Source organism: Pristiophorus japonicus, chromosome 9, assembly GCF_044704955.1.
Source record: "Pristiophorus japonicus isolate sPriJap1 chromosome 9, sPriJap1.hap1, whole genome shotgun sequence".
In the NCBI taxonomy this organism is placed as follows: Eukaryota; Metazoa; Chordata; class Chondrichthyes; family Pristiophoridae; genus Pristiophorus; species Pristiophorus japonicus.
In genome coordinates, this window is record NC_091985.1 from 38,291,056 (window position 1) to 38,318,825 (window position 27,770).

Sequence of the window (27,770 nt, forward strand, 5' to 3'; positions counted from 1 at the left end):
TGAGGAGAAACTTCTTCCTTTAGATGGTGGTGAATCTCTGGAATTCTCTACCCTAGAAGGTAGTGGAGAATCAGTATTTGAGTATATTCAAAGCAGAGATCGATAGGTTTTTGGATATTAAGGGAATCAAGGGATATGGGGATAGTGCAGGAAAGTGGGAGTTGAGGTAAAAGATCAGCCATGATCTCATTGAATGGTGGAACAGGCTCGAGGTGCCGACTGGCCTAATCCTACTCCTAATTCTTATGTAACACAGCATTTAATGTACAGAATTGTGTGACGCAACTATATAAATACAATCATTGGAATCATGTTGAACAAAAATAACCTTTTGGGGAGCATGTGGACTTTTCTGCACCATGAGCAGAAATACAGAAATGTTTAGAGTTCTGTATGTATACAAAGAATAATTACTATTCAAAATGAAGCATTAAGAGTCATTTATTTTTGCTTCACTTTATCATAAGTGTTATCATCTTGAATTGAATATAAGTCTCTTGTTAATATTCATGTTTTATTGCACTAATCTATTCCGTACCCAGGTAATCCTTTCTGGATTGGCCCATGAGAAGTTGTTGTGGGGATATGGTTCAGATTTCTCATGGTAATGGTTTTCCATCCCTCCTTCATCCCAGAATTGGTGTTGTGGTCAGTTAACGATCACAGTTAAAAGCGTGTAATAGGACATTTTTTCAACCTTCGTTCAGCCATCTGAAAATACCCACAATTCCCCCATCCAGCCCAATTATACAATCTAACTATGAGTGGAATTTTCAACTTTGAGCGGGGTGTACAGCGGGCGAGGTGTACAGCGGGCGAGGTGTACAGCGGGCGAGGTGTATAATGGGCTGGGCGTATACTACTATAGGCTGTCCCTCATAATGAGGATGACGCTCTTCACACCAAAAAAAGGATGCGCTCATAGGTGTTTCAATGACTTACATCTTAAAGGGTGGAAGATGCCTGCCTGTGGATTTTTTTAACATGCGGTGACCGTTGCACACCAGCCACCACACGGACTTGACAGAGTTAGGTCTTGGTCCAGTGGTGAGGATTGACCAAGACGACTGGAGATCAAGCTCTGTTGCACCTCCCCTACACCCCAACTCCACTGCTGTTAACTGCTGCGCCGCTCATGAGCCATGACCTCTCTGATGTTATAAATGTTGTGCTGCTCCTGGGCCATAGCCCCGCCGCCATTAAATGCTGCGCTGCCCCTCGCTGGGCTCGATTTCCGCCCCCCACTGGGCTCGACCTCCGCGCCCTCGCTGAGCTCGACCACTGCCCCTCGCTGGGCTCGACCTCCGGCCCTCGCTGGGCTCGACCTCCGGCCCTCGCTGGGCTCGACCTCCGCCCCTCGTTAGGCTCGAGCGCTGCATTCGAGGAGCGGCGTTCGAGCCCAGCGAGGGTGGTTGTTTAACACACGGGGAGTATAGCGGGCAGGGTGTGTAGCGGGCGGGGTGTGTAACTGGCGGGTGTGTAACGGCCAGCTGATCTGTTACCACCCATTTTACACTTAGGCGAAATTGAAGGTTCCGCTCTATGCCTTAAAGGATTCCAGTGTTTTTGCCTCCAATACTTTATCCAGAAGTCCATTCCAAGTACATAAATGTTAACAATGACAAAAAGACTCTCTGTTCCATCCAGCCTGTCCCAGTTAATCATTCTCTACTTGAAGAAGAGCTCCCTGACATCAGCTTGAAATTCGTGCTTCACCAGGTTAAAAATGTGACTCTCAGCATACTTGAAAGTAGATTTATCTTTTTGTATGATTTAATATATTATTACTGGGGTACGGTAGATTACTGGACTAATTACCCAAAGAACGTGAGTTCAAATCCCACCATGACAGTTTGAGAATTTTAATTCAGTTTAAAATAAAATCTGTAAATAACAGCTGATACCTGTAAAAGTGACCATGAAGTCGTCTGATTGTCATAAAGATCCAGCTGGTTCACTCAATGTCCCATAGGGAAGGTAACCTCCTGTACTTACCTGGTCTGGTCTAGATCTGACTCCAGTGCCACACATACGCGGTTTACTTTTAACTGCCCTCTGAAATGACCTAGCAAGCCAGCCAGTTGTGGCAACTAGGGATGGTCAATAAATGCTGGCCTTTCCAGTGATGCCCACATTCAAAGAATGAATAAAGTCTTATTTACCACAATAAGATATATTGGGGTTCAACAGCCAAAATTTCTTCAGGATTTATGATTAGGGATCAGCCTCATCACTCCTCTGTACTGCCTCCAGAGCTCAATTCTCTCCCCTGTGTCTTGACGACCAAAACTGGACACAGTAGTCATGTTGCATTCTGAGCCGAGCACTATACAGTTACAGCGTGATATCCTATGATTTATACTCTACCCGATTGAGCATTATATTGCAGAATTCTATTTGTTTTGTTAACTGCAGAATACTTAAAAGGACAGTAAATTGAATTGTCAGTGGCTACAACACAGAGGTACTGTGCTTCATTTGATGTAATACCCTGAACATTATCATCATTTACTAAACAGACAGCTCAAGGTGGAGGCCATCGGACCCTTCTGTATGGACACGCAGTGTTGCTCAGGCACTCCTACAGTGGAATGGTAAGAATTATTCATTTACTGCTTTCTGTTAACTAAATCACATCAAGATTCTCATGTGAAATTCAGACTCTCTTAATTATGATGGCAACCAAATAGAAGGAACTAGAACTGATCTGATTTTCACATTCTTAAAAGAAAATATCTAAAAGGTTTTGTTGAACCCATCTGCAGTGCATTGTCAGGCCAAGATGTTCGAATGCACTGAACAGATACCTGACTCTTGATATCCACATGCCATTCATAGTAACTGTCTGTGCTCACGTGTTGACCAGCAGCGCAATAAGAGTTAATTTCAAAGATCATTAAGAATTTCTGGTTGACTGAACTCTCAGAAACTGCAGTACATCTCACTGTTTGCCAAGATCTACTTTATAGGAGGTAGCTTGAACTGATCTGGAGAGAACGGCGATTCCTCAAAAGTGATCTGCTATTCACGACCATCTTCTTCGCTGAACTTTCACCAGTCTGAAATTTTAACCTGTTGCTATCCTGCATTTTGTTTCCAAGTATCTCTGTTGTTTGTCCACATCTCGATCTTCAACAGACAAGCTGGCCTTTGATGTCGGATTACAGGAAGATACAACAGGTATGTTTGAAGAATGTATTGCACTTTCAAATAGTCATGTGGTTAGGAGTGGTATATAAGTTTTTCTCGCTTTCAGGTGGCAGGTTCAACAATTCACCCTTATTGTTTTAGCGAAGCTTACTTGATTACTAAAGCAGATGAATGTTGTATGATAGAATAGCGCGGTCATTGGGGACTATTGTCTAGATTAGAATGATGCAGAGAGAAGTGGAGACGGATCCTCAGCACCAACACCTGCAGCAAAGTGCGCAAGGGCCAACCGAAGATTGGGTACAGACCACATCCCAGACGAGCCCCACAAGTTTGTCTGTTTCTAACCAGACAATTGCTGAAGTAGCTGTGGTCATAAGGTGACATTCCTCCATTCTAAAATACTCTGCTCAATCGCAAAAAAATGGTGACCATTCGTTAAAAAAACAATGGGGCTGAATTTGCGGTCGGAGGCTTCCTGCGGGTGGAGGCTTTCGACCAGCATAAAATCTACGCACTTACCTTCTGCCTTGGGATCTATGGAGACTTGTGTTCCTGGGCCTCTATGCGTAGGCCTGCGTAGAGGCTCACATATACCAGGAGCGCAAGCATTCCTGGGATCACGTGGGCTGGCCCAATTAATCAAAGAAGGCTATCCCCATTCATGTTTATGGAGATTCTGTATGTACATGTAACATAACAAGTAAATAAAAATAAAGTACATATTTGTAATTAATTAAAATACAATATAATTAAACAGCAAAATAAATTTTGAAAAATAAATTTATATCTTTTAAAGAGGCTAAAAAAAACTTATCTTATTGCATAGGGTTTTTAATGTTTAAATGATTGATAACATTTTTTTTAACTCTTAGCTGGTAAAATAAGGCCTTACACCTGCTTTTACCAGGCGTAAGAGTTTCACGGGTAAGTAGCCCAACCCCGCACCAGCAAATGCCCTTTTCCCAGGGATTCGTGCGATTTATCAAGAGAATTCTTGACAGATCACAAGTTCTGGATTTTAGTGCATGCACAGTTCATGCCTAAACCCGAAACTTGTGCGGGCGTGTGCGCGCCTCAAAGGGGCCGCAAATTAGGTCCCAATATAAAATATAGGTTACAGTGAAATTTAAAATTTTGGAAGCTTTTTAAAGCTGGATAGCAATGGAACATATGCTGAAAATTTATAAACAAGTAAAAATAGCATTGCATCTGAAATAGTAATGCAAATGAACATATTATATCAAGGGACAGCTGTATTTACCTCACGTGTCCGGTTAGCAATAAAAGGGCAAATTATTGTCACTTTGGGTCTAGAATTCAGTTTATACTTATCAGCATAAATTTACTGTTGTACTGGCAATGTTCTCAGTACTGTACAAAGTTACAGAGAAGGGTTTTGATTTTCCTGTTTGTATAGGAGAGGCCTGCTGGTGGACGATACACCCAGCCTCCAAGCAACGTTCAGAAGGAGAAAAAGTACGTGTAGGAGATGACCTTATCTTAGTCAGCATTTCTTCGGAGCGATACCTGGTGAGCAAAATATCGCAGATTTCCTGTTCTAATTCATGCAAGCAAACATCAAACATCCTCTGATCTATATTCTACTAATTTAGCCTTATACGTATTTGTGCATCAAATTCACAGAAAGCCCACTAACATTTTTCTTCCAGTTTTGACAGCAAACTATTTGCTCCGTTCATTTTATTTCAAGTCTCTACCAGAACATGCTGGATGTATGATGTATTTTCAAACAGTATCGTGCTCGGGAACTGCGACAAAAACAATGCTCCCAATGGTTTCGCCAGTTAAGCTCAAGAGTAGCTGAGCTGTACATACAGATTTGATCGCCAGTCTGCGCGGTTAGTTGATCTTTGGCAGGCAGTGGTACATTGGGCCTCAGAGTCCCTAGGCTAATGAAGGAAAAATCATCCAGGATTTCCACTCCTGTTTATTATCCAGTGACTCTGGCTGGAAGTCGATATGTATAGTTTAGGGTTAGGACTTTTAGGCTTGCCTTTAAAGTACCTTATGATAGAATAGCCTGCACATGAAGGATGGCCACTTGGTTCAGGATCCAAAGAGTGACCAATGCTTGTGGAAACATACCCCAGCAACAAGTAGATGCTGCAGGCAAGGAGAAGGGGAGGGGGGAATTGGCAGGAAAAACCCTAAAATGTGTAGGAAGCAGTTAATTCGTAATCATGGTCAGAGAGTTGTAGACAGTGGGGAGCGAATGCTTCCATTTAACGTTTTTATTGAAGCTAGATTTCAATTAATTAATTAAATGTGAAAACATCCCAATATGTTTTATGATAATAAGTAGCCTGGAGTTCTTGATTGGCATTGATGCCATTTTTCACGCATTGTCTGCGAGGTGCAGAAGCATTTGTTTGTGAGTTGCTTTGTAGCACACGTAACAATGCAGTGCTTAGTTACGTAGAAATTTGCAGCATGGAAGGAGGCCATTTCGGCCCATCATGTCCATGCCGGCCAACAAAGCTATCCAGCCTAATCCCACTTTCCAGTTCTTGGTCCGTAGCCCTGTCGGTTACGGCACTTCAAATGCAAATCCAAGCACTTTTTAAATGTGGCGAGGGTTTCTGCCTCAACTACCCTTTCAGGCAGTGAGTGCCAGACCTCGGGCTGAAGAAATTTCCCCTCACTTCCCCTCTAAACCTCCTACTTTAAATCTATGCCCCTGGTTGTTGACCCCTCCCACTCCTGCTGCCCCAGCCCTTATCTTGACCCTCATGCCAACCTTACCCCAATCCCTATCTTCAGCTATGCCCCAAGACTGCCAGCCCTGACCCTCAGAACCCTGCAAACGCTTGCCCCATGTCCAGTCCAGCCCTTTGTGGCTAGATGACATGATGCTATATGAAGTCAGAATCCACTTCTATTTTGATAAAACGAAGCAGGCGTAGACTGAACAAACCTTCTTGCAAAGGTTACTATAATTGTCTTATTGAAACATTTCAGCCTGATGGCAATAGAATAAATGCTGGTGGCAGGTTTAAAGGCTGTAATATTTACACCTTTGATTGGTTTAAGAGGGTGTTTTAAGATATCAGTATTCTGTTGATGTATTTAAACATGACCTGGCAGTCTCGAGACGGTGCTGAACTGATTTTGTTCTTTTGCAGCATTTGTCATATGGCTGTAGCAGTTTGCAGGTTGATGCCGCATTCCAGCAAACTCTCTGGAGTGTTGCTCCAATTTGCTCTGGAAGTGAAGTAGCACAAGGTAAGATTGTTCAAAAACCCCTGCAGTAACACTGCTGCAACTGTGCCGTTATCTTTATAGTCTGTCAACGCATTTCACATACGCATTACACCATCAAATAATACCACTCACCTTGGGTTTTGGAGGTGCTCATTCCTATATTATTTTTTTTTTAACATCTGTGACCCATGTTTTGATTTTTCTAATGTTTTTTTTCCCCACCCTCCTTTTCGAGCTTCCCCCTACACCATGCCACCATTTCCCCATGCCACACAGTGACCAATTCCAGGCATTGTGTGTACCTTTACAACTGAACTGTCCATACAGAGGTGCACAAGATCAGCACCAGGGGGTTACTTGCTGTTCAGTATTTTTCCTTTCCCACTGAGGAAACCCTTGACCCCCCCCCCCCCCCCCCCACTTAGTGTTTCACCTCGAAGACATACCCAAAATTCAGAAACACACCTTTATGAAGAAGCTATGGGGAGGGGCTTAAAGCGGAGGAGAGATGATCCCATGCAATATAGCTTAGGAGAGAGCAGCAGTTTTTATCACGTGGTAGTAAGAAAAGATCCTAAACAATATCCCATGGCATATATGAATCGGAAAAGCTTTTATTCCATCAATGTGCCAGTGATATCGGACCACAGCAGCAGAATATTGCAGCTGAATGGGCAATGCCCTACCAGCAGCCTTGATGCGTTTGCTTTGTGCCATTCCACTGTGCCAGCACTATTTCAAGGATCCCTGAGTTTGAACACCATTGAGGAACCACCGAACAGAGGCCAAAAGAAAATCTCATTAGTCTAACTACCCAAACAGTGACCAAAAAGGAGACCTATGCATGGAGGCAGAGGGTATGGCTGAGGTACTAAACTTTGCATCTGTCTTCGCCAAGGAAAAGGATACTGCCATAGACAGAGTGAAGGAGGAAGTAGTGGAGACACGTGATAGGATAAAAACTGATAAAGCAGAGGTACTAGAAAGGCTGGCTGTAGTTAAAGTAGACAAATCACCAGGAGCGGATGGGATGCATCCTATGATGCTGAGAGAATTGAGGGAAGAAATCGCAGAGGTGCTGGCCATTATATTCCAATCCTCCATAGATACAGGGAGTGGTGCCAGAGGACTGGAGAATTGCAAATGTTAAACCCTTGTTCAAAAAAGGGTGTAAAGATAAACCCAGCAACTACAAGCCAGTCAGTTTAACCTTGGTCATGGGAAAGCTTTTAGAAACATTGATCAGGGACAAAATTAACAGTCACTTGGATAGGCGTGGATTAATTAAGGAAAGCCAGCACGGATTTGTTAAAATCAAATTGTGTTTAACCAACTTGATCGAGTTTTATGACAAAGTAACAGAGGATTGATGAGGGCAATGCGGTTGACGTTGTGTACATGGATTTCCAAAAGGCGTTCGACAAAGTGCCACATAATAGCCAGAAAAGTTGAAGCCTGTGGAATAAAAGGAACAGTAAATCAAAATTGGCTAAGTGACAAGAAACAGAGCGTAGTAGTGAACGGTTGTTTTTTGGACTGGAGGAAGGTAGTTCAGCAGTGTTCTCCAGGGATTGCTTTTCTTAATATATTAATGACTTGGACGTGGGTGTACAGGGCACGTGGCAGATGACATTTAATGTAGAAAAGTATGAAGTGATGCATTTTGGGAGAAAGCATGAGGAGAGGACACATAAACTAAATGTTACAATCCTAAAGCCGGTGTACGAACAGAGAGACTTGCGGGTATGTGTGCACAAATCGTTGAAGGTGGCAGGACAGGTTGAGAAAACAGTTAAAAAAACATACGTGATCCTGGATTCATGAATAGAGGTATAGAGTACAAAAGTGTGAAAATTATGATAAACCTGTATAAAACACCGGTTTGGCCCCAACTGGAATACTGTGTCCAATTCTGGGTACCACACTTTAGGAAGGATATGAAGGCCTAAGAGAGTGTGCAGAAAAAATATACAAGAACTATTCCAGCAATGAGAGACTTCAGTTACGTGGATAGATTGGAGAAGCTGGGGTTGTTCTCCTTGAAGCAGAGAAGATTGAGAGGTCATTTGATAGAGGTGTTCAAAATCATGAAGGGTCTGGACAGAGTAGATAGAGAGAATCTGTTCCCATCGGCAGAAGGGTCAAGAACCAGAGGGCACAGATTTAAGGTGATTGGCAGAAGAACCAAAGGTGATGTAAGAAAAAACCTTTTTACGTAGTGAGTGGTTGAGATCTGGAATACACTGCCTGAAAGGGTGGTGGAGGCAGACTCAATCTTATCTTTCAAAATGGAGTTGGTTAAGTATCTGAAGGAAAATAAATTGCAGGGATACGGGGAACGGGCGGGGGAGTGGGTCTAGATCAGAGTTGGCATGGGCTCAATGGGCCGAATGGCCTTCCTCTGTGCTGTAAACATTCTATGGTTCTATAATTCTACTTGTAGTCCCCTTTGTAACATATTCTACCCGTTAACAACATGCTGTGCATAATCACTTTTACCTTTACTTCCATCCCAGTCTGTATACTACCTCTTGCAAAAGTCATATGCTCCCTCAGATAATAAATTTACAGTAATTTACGAAGACGATGCAATAATTTTATTTCCCTACTTACAGTGTGTGTCTCTGCTTTAATGTTTAGATACTCGGTGGGCGTCCTTGGTGAGAGTGTAAGGTGTGTGTCATCAACTTCCTCGACTTGTGCCCCTTCCAAATGGAGGAGCACAAGATGAGGAAGTTGATGACATTTCCTCGGAGGAGCAAATGTGGTGGCAGCTTGCTGCTTAATGGAAGCAACATGACTCCTCTTTCTGCCAAGCTATGAGATGGCCCTGCAACTACCGCTCGCACTCCAGCCTCTGCACTGAAATATGGTCCCTTTCCGCTGCCTGCCTATTCTGCAGTTGACTGAGGTGGACAACTGAGTTGAGCCAATGGGTCAGCACCTTAAGAGATGGATACCCAACTGCTCCGTGCCCCTCGCAGATGACCAAGGTTTTGTGGGGTACAAACCCTCGTCCACTACCAAGGAGTGTGAAACTCCACATTTAAGTAAAAGGAACATAGTTTCACACTGCAAAGATATGATACTGATGCCCAGTCACATCAACTGAGGCCCTTGCAGAACTTATAAAATTTGAACCCCATAAGTCCCAAAATACAATTCTTGCGACTGCCTGCATTCTTTTGTTTTTTGTTTTAAAAAAAAACAGTATGTTATTCATGTCTCATGTTGAGAGTTAATATAATCTTCTCTTCCGTTAGGATATCTAAAGGGAGGGGATGTGCTGAGGTTACTGCATGGACACATGGATGAATGTCTGACTGTACCTTCAGGAGAGCATGGGGAAGAACAGCGCAGGTAATTAAGGCGGACAAACTAACCATCCAGTGGAGTTGTGAGAGAAACTGAAAGAACATGGCATTTTATTGGAGTTAGAATGAGTTGTATACAAGGACCTGTCAAACACACATCAAAGTATTTCAATGGAAGAATTCAATGTTTCCTTGTGATAAAGATAGACATGGGTCTATAAATGCTGTGGGACATTTTTACTGCATTAAAGGTGCTATATGAATGCAAGTTGTTGTTAAGTTGATGAAGCTACAGCAGTTTTAAATCTCAAGGCCTGGATGCTTCAGTTGTTAATAGGAGAGAAGCATGTTTTTCCCCAGACACCCGAAACAGCAGAACAAGATGGCACGGGTTCACGGCTGTGAGAAGAACATTTAGGATAGGTGTCAGGAAGTATTCCTCTGCACAGATGGCGGTCAAGAGCTGGAACAGGTTGCTGGGAAGAGTGGTCGAGAGCATTCGACACACGGAATCATATCACCGCCGGTGGGCGGGAACCAAAACTGGTGGGCGGTCAGGCTATCACAGGGGACCCATAGCAACGGTTCCCGGCAATGCAATTACGGATTGGGAGGGTCACCCAAGTCCGTGAGCAGGGGAGGGGTGAAGCCCATGGCAGGGGACGCCCAAGATGTCCTTCTATGACCAGGAGGAGCAATCCTTGAATAGAAACCTGCCCAAAAACGTAAATGAATAACACTCAAAACCATGCAGAACCTGTGGCATTAATAACAGTGTTTGCATTGAATCAAATCATGATGGAGCGGGGCATCTAATGGCGTGTGTTGTTAGTTAGACCTTATCCTGCACCCTTCATCACGGACTTTCTGGATGAGTGAGCTGGCAAGGGCAACAGGGCATCTGGGACCTTAGTTAATGGTGAGCCTAACAGTGTATCTCCTTAACCAATGAGATTTCAGGATTGAGAAAGAAAGAGAGGAACGATGGAGAGGAGGCTGAATTAGAGTCAAATCAGGTACAGGAAGAGAAATAAAGAGAAGGAAAGAAAGATTGGATTAAAAGAGAGGGAAAGAGAGGTAGTAAGAAAAAAAGTTGGAACATTTAAAATTTGACAATTTCAAAATCTCTGACAACAATTTACTTCATGCAAGAATGAGACACAGCAGTTAAATTGTTCCCTTTCTGGCTGAAGAGATTGATTGGCATCACATTAACAATTACCCTGTTGTTAAAGGATACTTACTCTATTAATTATGAGTCCTAACTTTTTGCGGCAAATATAATGGACAATTAATGTGCAAATCCAACAAGTTCTTCTAAATAACATGAAGGTTAAGGGCAAGATGCTGTTTGTGCGAGGCAAACCCTGGTGCGGCGTCAATCGACCACAAGTTCTGGAGATTCACCACTCACGCCGTGTCTCTGCACCCCCTAAACTTGCAAGCCGATTAGTGCATTAATAATGGCATGCGTCGGTCTGGAGGAAGTTATAGAAATAGGGAGAGTGAGGCAATGAAGGAATTTGGACGAGGCTGAGAATTTTTAATTGGAAGCATTGGGGAAACGGGGCTAATATAGGTCAACGAGCGCAGGGTGACAGGTGAGCGGGACTTAGTGCTGGATTGGACACAGTCAGCAGAACTTTGGGTGAGCTGAAGTTTATGGAGGATAGCAGGCTGGGCAGGAGGACATTGGAATAATCAAATCCGGAGGTCATAAAGACGTAGATGAGGGATTCCGTAGTTGATGGGCGGAAGCAGGCAATGTTATGGAGGTGGAAATCGCTGAACTTTGTGATGGAGAGGATATGGGGTCGACAGCTCAGCTTGATATCAAATAGGATGCTAAGTTTGCAGTCTGGTACAAGGTGATACAGTAGCTGAGGAGGGGAATTGAATAAGTGGCGTGGGGGAGGGTACAGAGTTTGTGGCAGGGGCTGTAAATGATGGCTTTGGGCATCCTATTGCTTTACTGGAGGAAATTACTGCTCATCCAAGAAGGATTTTGGAAAGGCAGTCTAACAACACAGAGGTTGATGGATCAAGAGAGTTGGGTGTTATTAGCATACCCATGCAACCTGATCCCCATGTTTTCAGATGATGCCACCGAGAGGCAGCATGTAGATGAAGAAGAAAAGGGGGCTAAGAATAGTTCCCTGGAGAACTCCAGGGGTAACAGTGCAGGGGCTGGAAGAGAAGCCATTACGGGTGATGGTCTTGCTATGATTGGATAATGGAGTGAAACCTAGTCAGGGCAGTCATGCTGAGCTGGACGACGGAGGAGAGGAATTGGAGGAAGATGGTGTGCTCAACCATGTCAAAGGCTGCAGACAGGTCGAGAACGACATCCCTGTGACTGTGACCGCAGAGCAGTATACCTCGAGATCACAGTCACAAAGGATGTCGTTTGTAAATTTGGTTTTGAACCATTCCATTGTCCCATTAGGCAAGCAGAATGAGTGCTGCAGCAAAGGCAGCTGAATGTCTGGCCTCAAATTTAACATGTTAAATCAGGATGCACATGTGATATGTTACTTAAAGGTTTTAAATAACCTATTACAGGTTGCAGTCTCCATTAACTGGTTGGAAGGCATGGGATTAAATTTTAATCACATGTTTGCAACCTTTAATGTCAAATTCAAGCAGCCATACAGAATTTGATGTGGTTAACTGGCAATTTAAACTTAAGTGAGACAAGGATATATATAATGCAGGGCTATTATACTGATCCCTGTCTCCCTGTCTAGCTATTAGCTTGAAAACAAAACCTGGAGAAGAAAAACAAAAAGAGACGAGATTAAGTTGACCAAAAACTTCTTGCACACTGAGACTGCGTTTTATGGCACAGATGTGTCAGCCTAGATATTGTATTCAAGTCTCTGTGTGGGTCTGTGAACCTATAACCTTCTAACTCAGAAACAAGAGTGGTACCAACTGAGCCACAGCTAATACCTATCCTTGAAACGTGCTGACATTGTATACTATGGGCCATATTTGTTTTCAGAGATTATCCCTAATGCGAAAAACCGACGAGTGTGGAGGACACAGGGCGTTTGGGTCATCAGCATTATGTTGGAGTGCAGCATCTTTGAACTGGAATATCAAGTGGGCTCTGTAAATGTCGTTGTGTGGGTTTTCTTACTCATTTAATTAATTATCATTGTAGGATCTCCTTCATTAATTATCCAATTGGTGTTAGAATGACCCAGATGGCTGGGATTCTCAAGAGTTCACTGCAGCAAATATTACATTGCTAATTCAGACTTCTAATTTAGTGTTGCGATTCAATTTGATCTGTTTTACTGGCTTGCTGTTCTTCCTGGTTAACACATAGTTATGCAATGCATGCCACATTCTATTGTCTAAGGGCATCTTGAACCTTTGATGAAGAAACATGAACATCAGTATATCAAGAGGAATATGATTAGTGTGCCTTTTGCCTCTTAGATCCCAATTGAATCATATAAGATATACAGTGAGGAATTTTCACATTTAAAGAGAACCGCATAATAAGCCAAAGGTTAATGTGTTCTTGTTCAAACATGTTCATTTTTATGTGCAACAACAAAAACTAGTCAGCAAGTGATCACTGCCCAAAAACAGACTAAGTAGATATATGATTAGAAGAAGCAAATTAAGAAGATAATGAGACTGTTTTAATGAGCATGGGTTATATAGAATTTAAACAGAATTCACACTCAAAAGCATTTGTGCTTTGCTCAATGTGTTACAAATCTAATTGTGGTTATTTGTTTATTTTAGTTGAGTTGAGAGTACTCCACACTAGGAATCTTGGACTTGGTCCCACAGGGTCTGATCAGATATACTTGTATCTCCATTCATGATGGCAGAGCATCAACTTGTGCTGTAATAGTGGATTCTAAGTAGTCACCCTGCCCATTCCCTAAAACATGGTGATTGGTGTCCAGAGGCAGCATTTATGTTGCTGCATTGATCCTGCACCTCTGGTGGTGAAGTGAATAAACTACTCCTCCACAGCCGATAAATGATGCTTCATTTATTTTCACACAGAATTTCACAGCATTTACCAGCACAGAAACAGGCCATTCAGCCCAACTGGTCGATGCTGGTGTTTATGCTCCACATGAGCTCCCTCCTACTCTACTTTGTTTAACTCTATTAGCATATCCTTTTATTTCTTCCAGTTCTAGCACAAGCTCATAGATCTGCAATGTTAACGCTGTTTCTCTCTCCACAGATGCTGCCTGACCCACTGAGTATTTGCAGCATTTTCTGCTTTTATTCCATCTGTTCCTTTCTTCCTCATTGACTTATCTAGCTTCCCCTCAAATGCATCTGTACTATTCACCTCAACCACTTTGTGTGGCAGTCAGTTCCACATTCTAACCACACTCTGGGTGAAGAAGTTTCTACTGATTTCATTATTAGATTTAGTAGTGACTATCTTATATTTCTGACCCCTAGTTTTGGACTTCCTATTAGAACTATTTACTCGCATGGAGGGTAAATGCCAACATGGACTGCTTGGGCCAAATGGCCTGTTTCCCTGTTGTTACTTCTACATATTTCTACATACGACCACAATGATGTTACACTGGCAGATTATCACACTATCCTATTTATAAGAACATAAGAAGTAGGAGTAGGACATTTGGCCCCTCAAGCCTGCTCTGCCATTTAATATCATGGCTGATCTGATCTTGGGCTCAGCTCCACTTCCCTGCCTGCTCCCCATAACCCTTTATTCCCTTATCATTCAAAAATCTGTCTATCTCCACTTAAATATATTCAATGACCAAACCTCCATAGCTCTCTGGGGCAGAGAATTCCACAGATTTACGGTCCTCTGAGAGAAGAAATTCCTCCTCATCTTAGTTCTAAATGGGTGGCCCTGTATTCTGAAACTATGCCCCCTAGTCCTAGATTCCCCCACGAGTGGAAACATCCTCTCTGCATCGACCTTGTTGAGCACCCTCAGTATCTTATATGTTTCAATAAGATCACCTCTCATTCTTCTAAACTCCAATAAGTATAGGCCCAACCTGCTCAACCTTTCTTCATAAGTCAACCCCTTCATCTCAGGAATCAACCTAGTGAACCTTCTCTGAACTGCCTCCAATGTAAGTATATCCCTCCTTAAATAAGGAGACCAAAATTGAACACAGTACTCTAGGTGTAGTCTCACCAATACCCTGTACAGTTGTAGCAGGACTTCACTGCTTTTATACTTCATCCCCCTTGCAATAAAGGCCAACATTCCATTTGCCTTCCTGATTACTTGCTGTACCTGCATACTAAAGTTTTGTGTTTCATGCACCAGGACCCCCAGGTCCCTCTATACTGCAGCATTTTGTAATCTCGCTCCATTTAAATAATAATTAGCTTTTTTATTTATCCTGCCAAAGTGGATAACCACATACTTTACCACATTATGCCAAATGTTTGCCCACTCACTTAGCCTGTCAATATCCCTTTGCAGATTCTTTGTGTCCTATTTTTGTAGTCATACTGCTGAGATGTGCTAGCATTATCATTGTTTATTGAATCAACCTTTTTTTTATCTCTAGTTTGCTTGTTTCCATCAAAGATCTGTGATGTGCTGCAATGCGCGCTGCTGATTTGCATGGTATCCATTTCCAGTGGTTTGGTGAGATATCACACCCTTTGAGAAGCTGCTTACAACGCCTTTAGTGGTTGGATCTTGCTGTACACAACTTAGCTGCCATGTTTACCTACATAATAATAGTGACTACACTTCAAAAAAAGTAATGTTAGTGGCTATAAAGTGTTTTGGGACATATACTCAGTGTGTGAATCATTCTCATCATCATAGGCAGTCCCTCGGAATCGAGGAAGACTTGCTTCCACTCCTGAAGTGAGTTCTTTGGTGGCTGAACAGTCCAATACGAGAGTCCCAGACTCTGTCACAGGTGGGACAGATAGTCGTTGAGGGAAGGGGTGGGTGGGACTGGTTTGCCGCATGCTCTTTCCGCTGTCTGCGTTTGATTTCTGCATGCTCTCGGCATTGAGACTCGAGGTGCTCAGCGCCCTCTCGGATGCATTTCCTCCACTTAGGGCGGTCTTTGGCCAGGGACTCCCAGGTGTCACTGGAGATGTTGCACTCTATCAGGGAGGCTTTGAAGGTGTCCTTGTAATGTTTCTGCTGCCCACCTTTGGCCCGTTTGCCATGAAGGAGCTCCACGTAGAGCACTTGCTTTGGGAGTCTTGTGTCCGGCATGCGAACTATGTGGCCTGCCCAGCAGAGCTGATAGAGTGTGGTCAGTGCTTCAATGCTGGGGATGTTCGCTTGGACGAGGACGCTGATGTTGGTGCGCCTGTCCTCCCAGGGGATTTGTACTATCTTGCGGAGACATCGTTGGTGATATTTCTCCAGCGACTTGAGGTGTCTACTGTACATAGTCCATGTTCCTGAGCCATACAGGAGGGCGGGTATTACTACAGCCCTGTAGACCATGAGCTTGGTGGCAGTTTTGAGGGCCTGGTCTTCAAACACTCTTTTCTTCTGGCGGCCGAAGGCTGCACTGGCGCACTGGAGGCGGTGTTGGATCTCGTCGTCGATGCCTGCTCTTGTTGATAGGAGGCTCCCGAGATATGGGAAGTGATCCATGGTGTGTGAAAGCCACTATATAAATGAAAGTTTTTATTTCTCTTAATTAAACAGTAAGAGATGGTATATTGTGGGTTGTACTTGCAGTTCACCACACGGCGAATTCTGAAATTTGGCTGGGTTGCCAAGAGTGAGGGAGGGTCATCAGGTCAAGGTGAGATACTTCCCACAGAGGGAGGAAAAATGAAAAGTAACACATTCACTGACTAGCTAAGAAGGAAGAATTTACAGGATGCTCATATACTTTTTGATCAGCTAGGGAACGACACATATCACAGCAGAAACTGAAAAGGGTTGGGGTGTGGGGGGGGGCAGTGGCAATTTCAAACTTTTGCCCAAAACAGGCGTGATGTCAGCAGTGTAGTCGTGGCACACACCTGATAATTCAGTAGGAGGTCCAGCCCTCAATGAGTGTGAGCTGGCAGCCCCCCAAACTGGGGAGGGAGGGCGGGTAAGCTGGGGGTGGAAAATATGTCAGCTCCATGAGCAAACCGAGCTGTAAGTTGGCAGTAAAAGATAGTGACAGGAGACAGTCCAATGGGAAAGTGGGGAGTTGTATGGGAGAGAGGGGGCGGGGGGAAGCGGGGGGCGGCGGGCAGCTGCAGGAAGCGGTATTTTTGTGGTCTCCTTGCCCCACAAATGTTTCCTCAAAAGATGTTCCAAGCCATTTAGGTGTGGCCTTTAATAAATCACTGGTTAAGCTGCTCATCCGGTACAGATGGGTAGAAACTCTGCCATCTATACTTGAAAACTGCAAACAGGGTCCTACAACCTGCAAGCAGACCCCTGCCAGTTTCGGAGAGGTGTGCTGTGCATCCATTTACAGGCCCGCCTGAAAATCACATCAGACAGTCGGAAATCGCCCCCATAGACTCAAAACAAAATCCAGCTGAATATATCTACGTATTTAAGCTCTGAGTAAATACTGGAGTTTCCTATTCGCTATTGTGTACTGAGCTCAAAACCAGCTCCGTGAATCAGTGCTTTAGAATGATTAGCTGTGAGGTTGCACTTATGACTCAGAGAAGTTCAGCTTGTGTGCCTGTGACCTTGTCGGTGAATCTAGATGATAAGAAAATAACCACCAGTTTGAGATACTGTTTCTCTATTGTGAGGGTTGGGTTTTCCGCTATGCCTTTGGAACATTTCTACCCTGAAAGCATTCTTGTTTCATTGAAAACAGAAATATCAGCATGATTGGTGGACAGAAGCCATCTAAATGTGTGTATAATATTGTCTCGAGATATTTTTATATTTAAAGTAAGAAAGTTGCATTCAATTGGAAATCTGTAGATTCTATGTGAAGCTCTCCCTCATTTACTTTTGCTCCTACCACTCCTACAAATTGTAAATGGAGTATCGATGGCATCTCTCAGGACTCATAAACATGTGGGTCTTTTATGGTGTCGGGTCTGTGGAGTTCCCCCAGTTTTGCACTACAGTGGGCTGCTGATGGTCGGAGAACTGCAAGTCTGCTGTTGATGGCTCTTTATCAGCCTAAAAGTATCTTCTGTCAAACAGGAACTGGTCTTATCTGTCTGCCCCCCTTGTCTGAGAGGTGTGATACAACTTTAGACAGAAATAGGAGCTGATTGAATACAAGACGCTTCACTAATCAGAATCTTGCTAGCATGTCCATTCTTCAGTGGACTACCATATCAGCAGTGGATCAAGTACTATTCCCAAGGGTACATGTGTTAACCCGTTATATGTGTCTGTGGTTGGTTATCAAGCTGTACTTTATGAATCGAGTACTTTATAAACCAGAAATGCGAGGTTATACATATCAGGAATGGATGAACAGGCCTTGTCTTGAAGGCTGACGGGTGACCTAATAGAGCTCTTTAAAATTATGAAATGTTTTGACAGAGTGGATACTGAGAGAATGTTTTCACTTGTGGGGAAGAGCATAACTAGAAGCCATCAATACAAGATAGTCAACAAGTAATCCAACAGGGAATTCGGAATAAAATTCTTTGGGTAACGAATAGTGAGAATGTGGAACTTGCTACCACAGGGAGTGGTTGAAGCGAAAGTACAGATACATTTAAGGGGAGGCTAGACATGCACATGAGGGAGAAGGGAATAGAGGGTTATGTTGATCGATTTAGATGAGGAAAGATGGGAGGAGGCTCAAATGAAGCATACACGCTGGCATGGACTGAAAGGCCTGTTTCTGTGCCGTACATTCTATTTAATCCTATGTAATTCTATCTTAATAATGGTTCTATCTCGACGAATAATTGGAAATCAATATTTTGTATTTTAAATATGTAAATATATATATTCTGGTGTTTTGGGTGCAAGTTCAATTTATCAGCCTACATGCTTGAGTCTGAAGTGGGACATGAACCCATGACCTCCTGACTTAGAGGCAAGAGTTCTACCAACTGAACCAGCTAACAATTTGAAAAGTAGTGATTTGGCCCATTGAGCCACTTACCATTTTTATTGGACTTATCTACTATAATTCCAATTCCCTTTCTCATTGGAACATATAAGATTCTGACAGGGTAGATGTTGAGAGGCTGTTTCCCCTGGCTGGCGAGTCTAGAACTGGGAGGCATAGACTTTGGATGAGGGGTCGGGCATTTAAGACTGAGATGAGAAGGAATTTTTTCACTCAGAAGGTTGTGAGGCTTTGAAATTCTCTACCCCAAAGGGCTGTGGATGCTCAGTCGTTGTGTATATTCAAGGCTGAGACAGATAGACTTTTAGACACAAGGGGAATCAAGAGATGCAGAGATCGGCAGGAAAGTGGAGTTGAGGTTGAAGATCAGCCATGATCTTATTGAATGGCGGAGCAGGCTTGAGGAGCCGTATGGACTACTCCTGCTCCTATTTCTTATGTTCTTCTGCATTTCCCTTTGCCCCTTTACAGTTATGCTTGGCTTTCGGTGATAATTAAGTAGGAAAACTGTTTTACGTTAATTGTGGGGGTAAAATTCAACTTCGGCATGGGCGCAAAACGGACGGTAGCGGATCGACTGCCCATTATACACTCCGCCCAATTTTCCTTTCCCCTGTCCTCATTACCTTATTTACTAGTTCCACATTACATTTACACAGCGTTGTGGCATTCGTGCGGATTGTTTCACTTTGAACCGATGCTTAATTTGCAGAGTAAATCTGGAGTGACATTTGGACCTGACTCCAGAGTGAAACTTTCTCCTCTGAATCTGTCAAAATCATTTCAATCCAGGAAGCTACCGTTTAATGACATATACCTGCACCCTTCTTAAATAGGCAAAATAATTTTTTTAGCATGCATTGTTTCGTTAAGAATGGTTTTGTTCATCTATGATTAAATTTAAATGCTTGGGAGCCATACAGGAAACATAAAACTCGGTTGGAGGGAGTGGGAACATTGTAAAACGTGCTCTTTACATGGGTTATCTTCTATTTAGAAACTCAAAGATATCAAAAGTAACATGTTATAACGAGCCTACTGCTATGAAGTTATTAAGTAGACTAAGCCTATATTCCCTAGAGTTTAGAAGAATGAGAGGTGATCTAATTGAAACATAACATAACATTCTTAAGGAGCTGGACAGGGTTGATGCTGAGAATTTTTTTCCCTGGCTGGGGAATCTAAAACACAGGGCCACAGTCTCAGAATAAGTGGTTGACCATTTAGGACTGAGATGAGGAGAAATTTCTTCACTCAGGGTTGTGAGTCTTTGGAATTCTCTACCCTGGAGAGCTGTGGATGCTCAGTCGGTGAGTATATTCAATACAGAGGTCGATAAATTTTTGGGAACTAAGAAAATTAAGGGCTATAAGGTGGTGTTGAGGTAGAGGACTAGCCATACTCTTATTGAATGGCAGAGCAGGCTCGAGGGGCCAAATGGCCTACTCCTGCTCCTAATTCTTATGATTTCCTTTTCCTGCTGCTTCATTTTTGCTCATAGATGGATTTAACAGTCTAATCAGATATGTAGCAGTCATACATCAGTGTCAGTTAGATCTGAACTGTATTGCTCTTTATCTGAGCAGACTCATCAATGTGGCACAAAACATTTTTGAGACTATATATAAAATCCTTAATTCTGTTTAGTAATGCCAAGGGCTTTTTGCAACATAACTAGGAATAATAAAGTTGTATTTATCCATTGACCAGCAACTTAAAAACCTAACCCTGGCCTGATTTTTACTTCAGTCATCTGATGCGACTCCTCCATACGTCAGAGCTAAGCTTTTTTAAAAAAATACTCGCGTCGCAGGGTTAGTGTCAACAACTAGGTGCAGTTTTCCATGCACGACAGGTGCTGTCCAGTCCTTGGGGCAGACTGGTTGTTTTCAGAGTGTTCAACTCCTCAGACTTAACCACATGCAGAGGTAAACAAATATGGCAAATCCCAAACAGCAGATGGAGTATAATATTGTAAAGTGTGAGGTCATGCACTTTGGCAGAAAAAAATCAAAGAGCAAGTGATTATTTAAATGGAGAAAGATTGCAAACTGCCGCAGTACAGCGGGACCTGGGGGTACTTATGCATGAAATGCAAAAGGATAGTGTGCAGGTACAGCAAGTGATCAGGAAGGCCAATGGTATCTTGGCCTTTATTGCAAAGGGGATGGAGTATAAAAGCAGGGAAGTCTTGTTACAGCTATATAAGGTATTGGTGAGGCCACACCTGGAATAATGCGTGCAGTTTTGGTTTCCATATTTACGAAAGGATATACTTGCTTTGGAGGCAGTTCAGAAAAAGTTCACTAGGTTGATTCCGGGATGAGGGGTTGATTTATGAGGAAAGGTTAAGTAGATTGGGCCTCTACTCATTGGAATTCAGAAGAAAATAGAGGTGATCTTATCGAAACGTATAAGATTATGAGTGGGCTTGACAAAGTGGATGCAATAAGGATGTTTCCACTGATAGGGGAGACAAGAACTAGAGGGCATGATCTTAGAATAAGGGGCCGCCCATTTAAAACAGAGATAAGGGGAAATTTCTTCTCTTAGAGCGTTGTAAATCTGTGGAATTCACTGCCTCACAGAGCTGTGGAAGCTGGGACATTGAATAAATTTAAGACAGAAATAGACAGTTTTCTAAACAATAAGGGGTTGTGAGGAGTGGGCGGGGAAGTGGAGCTGAGTCCATGATCGGATCAGCCATGATCTTATTGAATGGTGGAGCAGGCTCGAGGGGCTGTATGGCCTACTCCTGTTCCTATTTCTTATGTTCTTATGTTCTATTACACGGAAGGTCTTAACGGAGAAGAATTGGAAAGACCGAGAGGTCTAGGAGGGAAACACCTGAGCTTAGGGCCTAGATGACTGAAGTCACGGCTGCCAGTGGTGTATGAAGGTAAACAAGTGAACAGAGTTGGAGGAATACGGAGTTCTTGGAAGGTTGGAGGAGGTTACAGAGTTAGGGAGGGCTGAGGCCATGGAGGGATTTAAATCAGAGAATTTTAAAATGAAGGTTGGTAGATCGGGAGCCAATGTAGGTCAATGAGCACAGGGGTGATGGGTGACTGGGACTTGGGCCGCGATTTCGCCATCCGTGGTGAGTCCGGTTCGCCCAGAGTAGACGGAGGCCTCAAACCCCGCTTGCGTCTTCACCTGCCTCCTCCAAGTGATTTTGCCCTGATTGGCCTTGTTAATCCCGCCCTGCGAAGTTCCCGGCCAATTAAAAGGAAGCCGGTCTGATTACGTCACCAGTCGTCCTGATTAACCCTTGCCATTGGATAAAGGCCAGCACTGCCGAGCCCGTGTGGTGGCTGATGTACAACAGTCACCACACGTTAAAAAAATCCACGCGCAGGCATCTTCCACCCTCTCAATTGGAGTTCAGGACTGGAACATCGGGTCCTTCATTGAAACATCTGTGAACTCATGTGGAAACAAATCATCCTCGTTCGAGGGACTGCCTATGATGACGATGATGATCAGCCAGTTTCCTTAAAGAGACCATGTTCACATTAATTTTGACAGTTGCGCTGTCACTGACAAGCACTGCACAAAGGTGCACGGCTGCACCCAGGCTCTCCCATGACTGCCTCCATATGCTTCTGGAGGGAGTCACAGCATGCAGGAGGTTCTCTTCCCTTATATTTGGTGGAAGAGACCTCCCCAGGAGATCAACACAGCCTGATTGCACATTGCACAGGAGGGCACAAGCAGGGATGTGGTCAGGAGGACCTGGCTGCAGTGGCGCAAATCTTTCAATGATCTCAGTAGATCACTAAACGTTACTGCAAAGCCACACTCAATCTCATCCTGCTGTGCCACTCATCACATCCCTATCACTCTGCCTTCCCTACCTACTCCTGCATATCCATATTCACACCAATTTACCTGACAGTTGCACCCATCCCTCTCTCTCTTTCTATATTATCACTTTCCCATCTCACTAGCCACCCCTCACACTCACCCTCAGCCTTGTCCAATCATTCAATCCAACAACGCTCAATCCAACAACACTCAATCCAACAACATTCAATCCAACAACACACAAGGGTCGACACTTGGGTGCTTTAATTCGCAAATGTGTTAAGCATTGAAATCTTTATTTTCACCACTTTGCCTTCCTGGACAAATTTCTGTGCGCCTTTTTGAAGTGTCTTAGTGAGTTCCAGTGAATGGCAAGACATAATGCCACCCTCCCCAATGGAGATGAGTGTGAAAGGAATGGCTTAGACATTGTAGGGTTGCTTTATGGTGCTGGTATGGGGTGGTGCCAACCTGGCGTATCAGGTTGCAGCCAGGGTGTACAGTGTTAATTGAAGCCAATCTGGACAGGATTAGGCCATCGCTGGAGTCCCGGGCAGCAGTTTGCACGGGTGATGATGCCATGTGTTCAGTGCAGCATCAGTTGATTGCAGCGAAGGTTGGTGTGGATGTTGGTGCTGCCGGTGTTGGGGCTGATCGTGTTGGGAATCTGAGGACCAAGGTGAGATTTTTTTCACGAGCACCGATGCTGATGGAATAGATGGCAGGTGAGGTTGAGATGACAGAAGCGATTTGTCAGTGGTGAGAAAGGTTGTTCCAATGAGGTCACACTGGATAGAGGGGGCGAAATTGCCCCTCTTTATAGCCCCGTTAGCTCCTTCAGGAAATTACCCGATGACCCAGCAACGCCGCATCCGGCGGTTAGCACCCCGGCCCGCCGCACAACCTAGCGTAGACCGGGCCGCCATCGTGCAGCTCGGCGCTCCATCTTGGGTGCTGGGCTGCTGGCCCGGTCTCACGCCAGCCTGGTGACCCAGTGACGGCCACCAAAGAGCTTGCAGAGTGCACACTGGCCCTCCCCTTTAATCCAAGTGGAGAGGCATTGTAGCGCATCAGCGCTATGTGGAGCATCGGTGTAGTGCTGTACTCAGTGCCACAGTAGCAACCCCAATGGAAGTGGAGCACCGGAGACAGCTCTCCGCTTTCTTCACGGGGTGCTAGGCCCAATTGTATGTCGGGGGTGGTATTTCCATGCCGGGCGATAAAAGTCCCGGCCCTGGAAAGTGACCATCCCCAATTGGGGCAAGGAGCAATTTCACCCCCAGAGAGTTTTCTCCACACACTTGATAGCTGCATAAAGGGCAATCTGACTTCTCAGTGAAGTAAGCAACTGCTTTTAACCTTGGAAAGTGAAAACCTATGAAATGGAAACTTTCATAGACCATTTGCAGCCGTCAGTTTAGTGAATCAATCGATGCTGACACAACACCCGACCTACTTAGCTGACATGACAACTGCGCTCCGGGAAACTTTTTAAATACCTGGTAAAATGCTAAGTACCTGGTAAAATCCTGCTTAACTACCATTTAACAAGCTTTTAACTATCTAAATTGGCTGACCCGCTGCTTGGTGTCGGGTCTGTTCAGGAATGACAGACCCAACACTTGGCAAACTAACAAGGAGGCTGTTAGGTATATTAACTGGGTTTTACCTGCAACCGGAGGGCGCGACTGTCGGAGTCCTAATGATCACTGGCAGATACGTGCAAGCCGTGTATAACAACGTATATAATGTTGGCAGCCATGTTGAATCCTCACTTTGAGAATAAATAAACTGGAGTAAGGTCATGCCTGAACTAGCTCACCGTACTTAGCCTCGTGGAGTTATTCAATACTTAACAATTGGCGACGAGTTAAAACTACGAACTTTCACGCAACCATGTCTGTTGGAATTTTGGAGAGATTCGTGGAAGGGGAAGACTGCGAGGATTTCACTGATCGCCTTGACCAGTACTTCGTAGCCAACGGATTGGAAGGAACCAATAACGCAATTAAGCACAGGGCAATTCTCCTCACCGCTTGTAGGTCAAAAATTTATGGCCTTATCAAGAATCTACTCTCACCGACTCGACCAACAGATAAGACTTACGATAAATTCGGAACCACTTTAAACCGAAGGAAAGCATCATCATGTTGAGGTATCGTTTCGAAACGCACAATCGCTCCGAGGGTCAGGACGTGGCGGAATTTGTCATCGACCTGGGACGTCTCGCTGGGCCGTGCAACTTCAGAGCTGCGTTGGAGGAAATGCTGCGGGACTTTTTCGTGCTTGGTATTGGCCACGTGGTCATCCTTCCAAAGCTTGCTGGCTGCTGAATCTCTAGACGTGAGCAGGGCCATCAAGTCCACAGACGAAAACTCGAAACAGATATCTTCACAGCATCGAAACTCACCGGCAAGTACTGTGCATAAAATAATATCGTTGGTAGGCAGAGCTGCACATGGCAGGGCCTACTCGTCCGCGTTCGTACGACCTGTAACTGCTCAAAGTCTGCCATCGGGGGTTAATCAAAGCTCGCCTGGTTGGCGTTGCGGGGCTATCTTTGGGCCCATCAACGCCGATTCAAGCAATACGTGTGCAAAGGCTGTGCAACAATTGGGCACCTTCAGCGAATGTGTCCGCAACCGAGCAAGCGTGCTGCGACACACCACGTGGCTGAGGATGATTGATCCAGCGTGGATCAAGCAGCACAGGCAACTCAACCCGAGGTGCACGACGAAGAAGTGTATGGTGTACATTCTTTTACCAAAAGTCCTCTGATAATGCTGGACGTTAAATTAAATGGGGTTCCAGTATCCATGGAATTGGACACGGGTGCGGGTCAGTCAATAATGAGTCAGAGGGTTTTCGAAAAGCTGTGGGACACTAAGGCAAAGAGATCCAAACTGAGCCCAATCAATGCGAAGCTGCTTACCTACACTAAAGAGCTCATACCAGTCATTGGCAGCTTGGCAGTAAAGGTATTATACGATGGAGCTGTGCATGATTTATCGTTGTTGATCGTTCTAGACAATGGCCCAACACTAGTCGGAAGGAGTTGGCTTGAGAAAATTAAATGGAACTGGGACGATATTAAAGCCTTATCATTAGTGGATGACGCTTCGTGTGCTCAAGTGCTGAGCAAATTTCCCTCGTCGTTCGAACCAGGCATCGGCAACTTCACTGGAGCCAAGGTGCAGATCCACCTAGGCCAGGATGCAAGACCCGTCCATCACAAGGCTCGGGCGGTTCCGTACATGATGAGGGAGAAGGTCGAGATCGAACTGGACAGACTTCAACGGGAAGGAATCATTATCACCAGTCGAGTTCAGCGAATGGGCCAGGCCAATTATCCCGGTGTTGAAAAGTGATGGCATGGTCAGGATCTGCGGTGACTACAAGGTAATGATCAATTGAGTCTCGATGCAGGATCAGTACCCGTTACCCAAAGCTGACGACCTGTTTGCAATGCTAGCGGGGGGGAAGTCGTTCACCAAATTGGATCTAACCTCCGCTTACATGACACAGGAGCTGGTTGAATCTTCGAAAAAACTGACGTGCATCAACACGCGCAAAGGACTGTTTATATTACCACAGATGCCCTTTCGGAATTCGTTCGGCGGCAGCCATATTTCAGAGAAACCTGGAGAGTATGCTGAAGTCCGTCCCGAGAAACGTCGTGTTCCAAGATGACATCCTGATCACCGGTTGCGATGCCACTGAACACCTGCACAACCTGGAAGAGATTCTACGTCGTCTGGACAGAGTGGGACTCAGGCTAATGCATTTTCAATGCACCAGAAGTCGAATTCCTGGGGAGAAAGATTGCTGCAGATGGCATCAGGCCTACGGACTCTAAGACCGAGGCCATCAAAAATGCACCCAGAACCCAGAGTGTGACGGAGCTGCGTTCGTTCCTGGGTCTTCTCAACTATTTTGGTAACTTTCTACCTAGTTTGAGCAAATGGCGAGAGCCCTTGCACATGTTGCTGAGAGAGGATAACGACTGGGTTTGGGGCAAATCTCAAGACAGAGCCTTTGAGAAGGCCAGGAATCTGTTATGTTCCAATAAATTACTGGTACACTATGACCCATGTAAGCGGATAGTGCTGGCCTGCGACTCCTCATCATATGGGGTCGGTTATGTGCTCCAACAAGCCAATGTATCAGGCAAACTCCAACCAGTTGCATACGCGTCCAGAAGTCTGTCTAAGGCTGAAAGAGCCTATAGTAGAAACATAGAAAATAGGTGCAGGAGTAGGCCATTCGGCCCTTCTAGCCTGCACCGCCATTCAATGAGTTCATGGCTGAACATGCAACTTCAGTACCCCATTCCTGCTTTCTCACCATACCCCTTGATTCCCCTAGTAGTAAGGACTTCATCTAACTCCTTTTTGAATATATTTAGTGAATTGGCCTCAACAACTTTCTGTGGTAGAGAATTCCATAGGTTCACCACTCTCTGGGTGAAGAAATTCCTCCTCATCTCGGTCCTAAATGGCTTCCCCCTTATCCTTAGACTGTGTCCCCTGGTTCTGGACTTCCCCAACATTGGGAACATTCTTCCTGCATCTAACCTGTCTAACCCCGTCAGAATTTTAAACGTTTCTATGAGGTCCCCTCTCATTCTTCTGAACTCCAGTGAATACAAGCCCAGTTGATCCAGTCTTGATAGGTCAGTCCCGCCATCCCGGGAATCAGTCTGGTGAACCTTCGCTGCACTCCCTCAATAGCAAGAATGTCCTTCCTCAGGTTAGGAAGGACAGTATTGTAGAGAAAGAGGCTTTAGCATGTGTATATGGGGTTAGGAAAATGCACCAATACCTGTTTTGGGCTTCGATTTGAGCTTGAAACAGACCACAATCCGCTCATTTCATTGTTTTCTGAGGACAAAGGTATAAACACCAATGCCTCGTCCCGCTTTCAAAGATGGGCACTGACATTATCCACTTATGATTATGTCATCCGCCACAGACCAGGTACTGAAAACTGCGCTGATGCGCTTAGCCGGCTACCATTGCCCACAACCGGGGTGGAAATGCCGCAGCCCGCAGACTTACTGCTGGTCATGGATGCCTTCGAGAGTGAGGAGTCACCCATCACAGGACTTAAACCAGCCAGGATCCTGTACTGTGAAGCGTAAAAAGGTGTGTCCTAAATGGCAATTGGTCTGCCATTCCCAAGAAAATGCAGGATGAAATTCAGCCTTATAGCTGCCGCAAAGATGAATTGTCTATTCAGTCTGATTGTCTATTAT

The 27,770-nt window shown here is 44.5% G+C and overlaps 1 protein-coding gene across 1 annotated transcript in view; it reads left to right on the top strand.

Moving 5' to 3' along the window:
* The window catches only part of ryr2a (ryanodine receptor 2a (cardiac)), a 924,147-nt gene that overhangs the window by 216,206 nt on the left and 680,171 nt on the right, over positions 1-27,770 (top strand). The window contains exons 6-10 of the mRNA XM_070890953.1: positions 2,520-2,594; positions 3,102-3,180; positions 4,571-4,683; positions 6,297-6,396; positions 9,639-9,735. Coding sequence (XP_070747054.1) covers positions 2,520-2,594; positions 3,102-3,180; positions 4,571-4,683; positions 6,297-6,396; positions 9,639-9,735 — 464 coding nt within the window. The remainder of the gene's footprint in view (positions 1-2,519; positions 2,595-3,101; positions 3,181-4,570; positions 4,684-6,296; positions 6,397-9,638; positions 9,736-27,770) is intronic.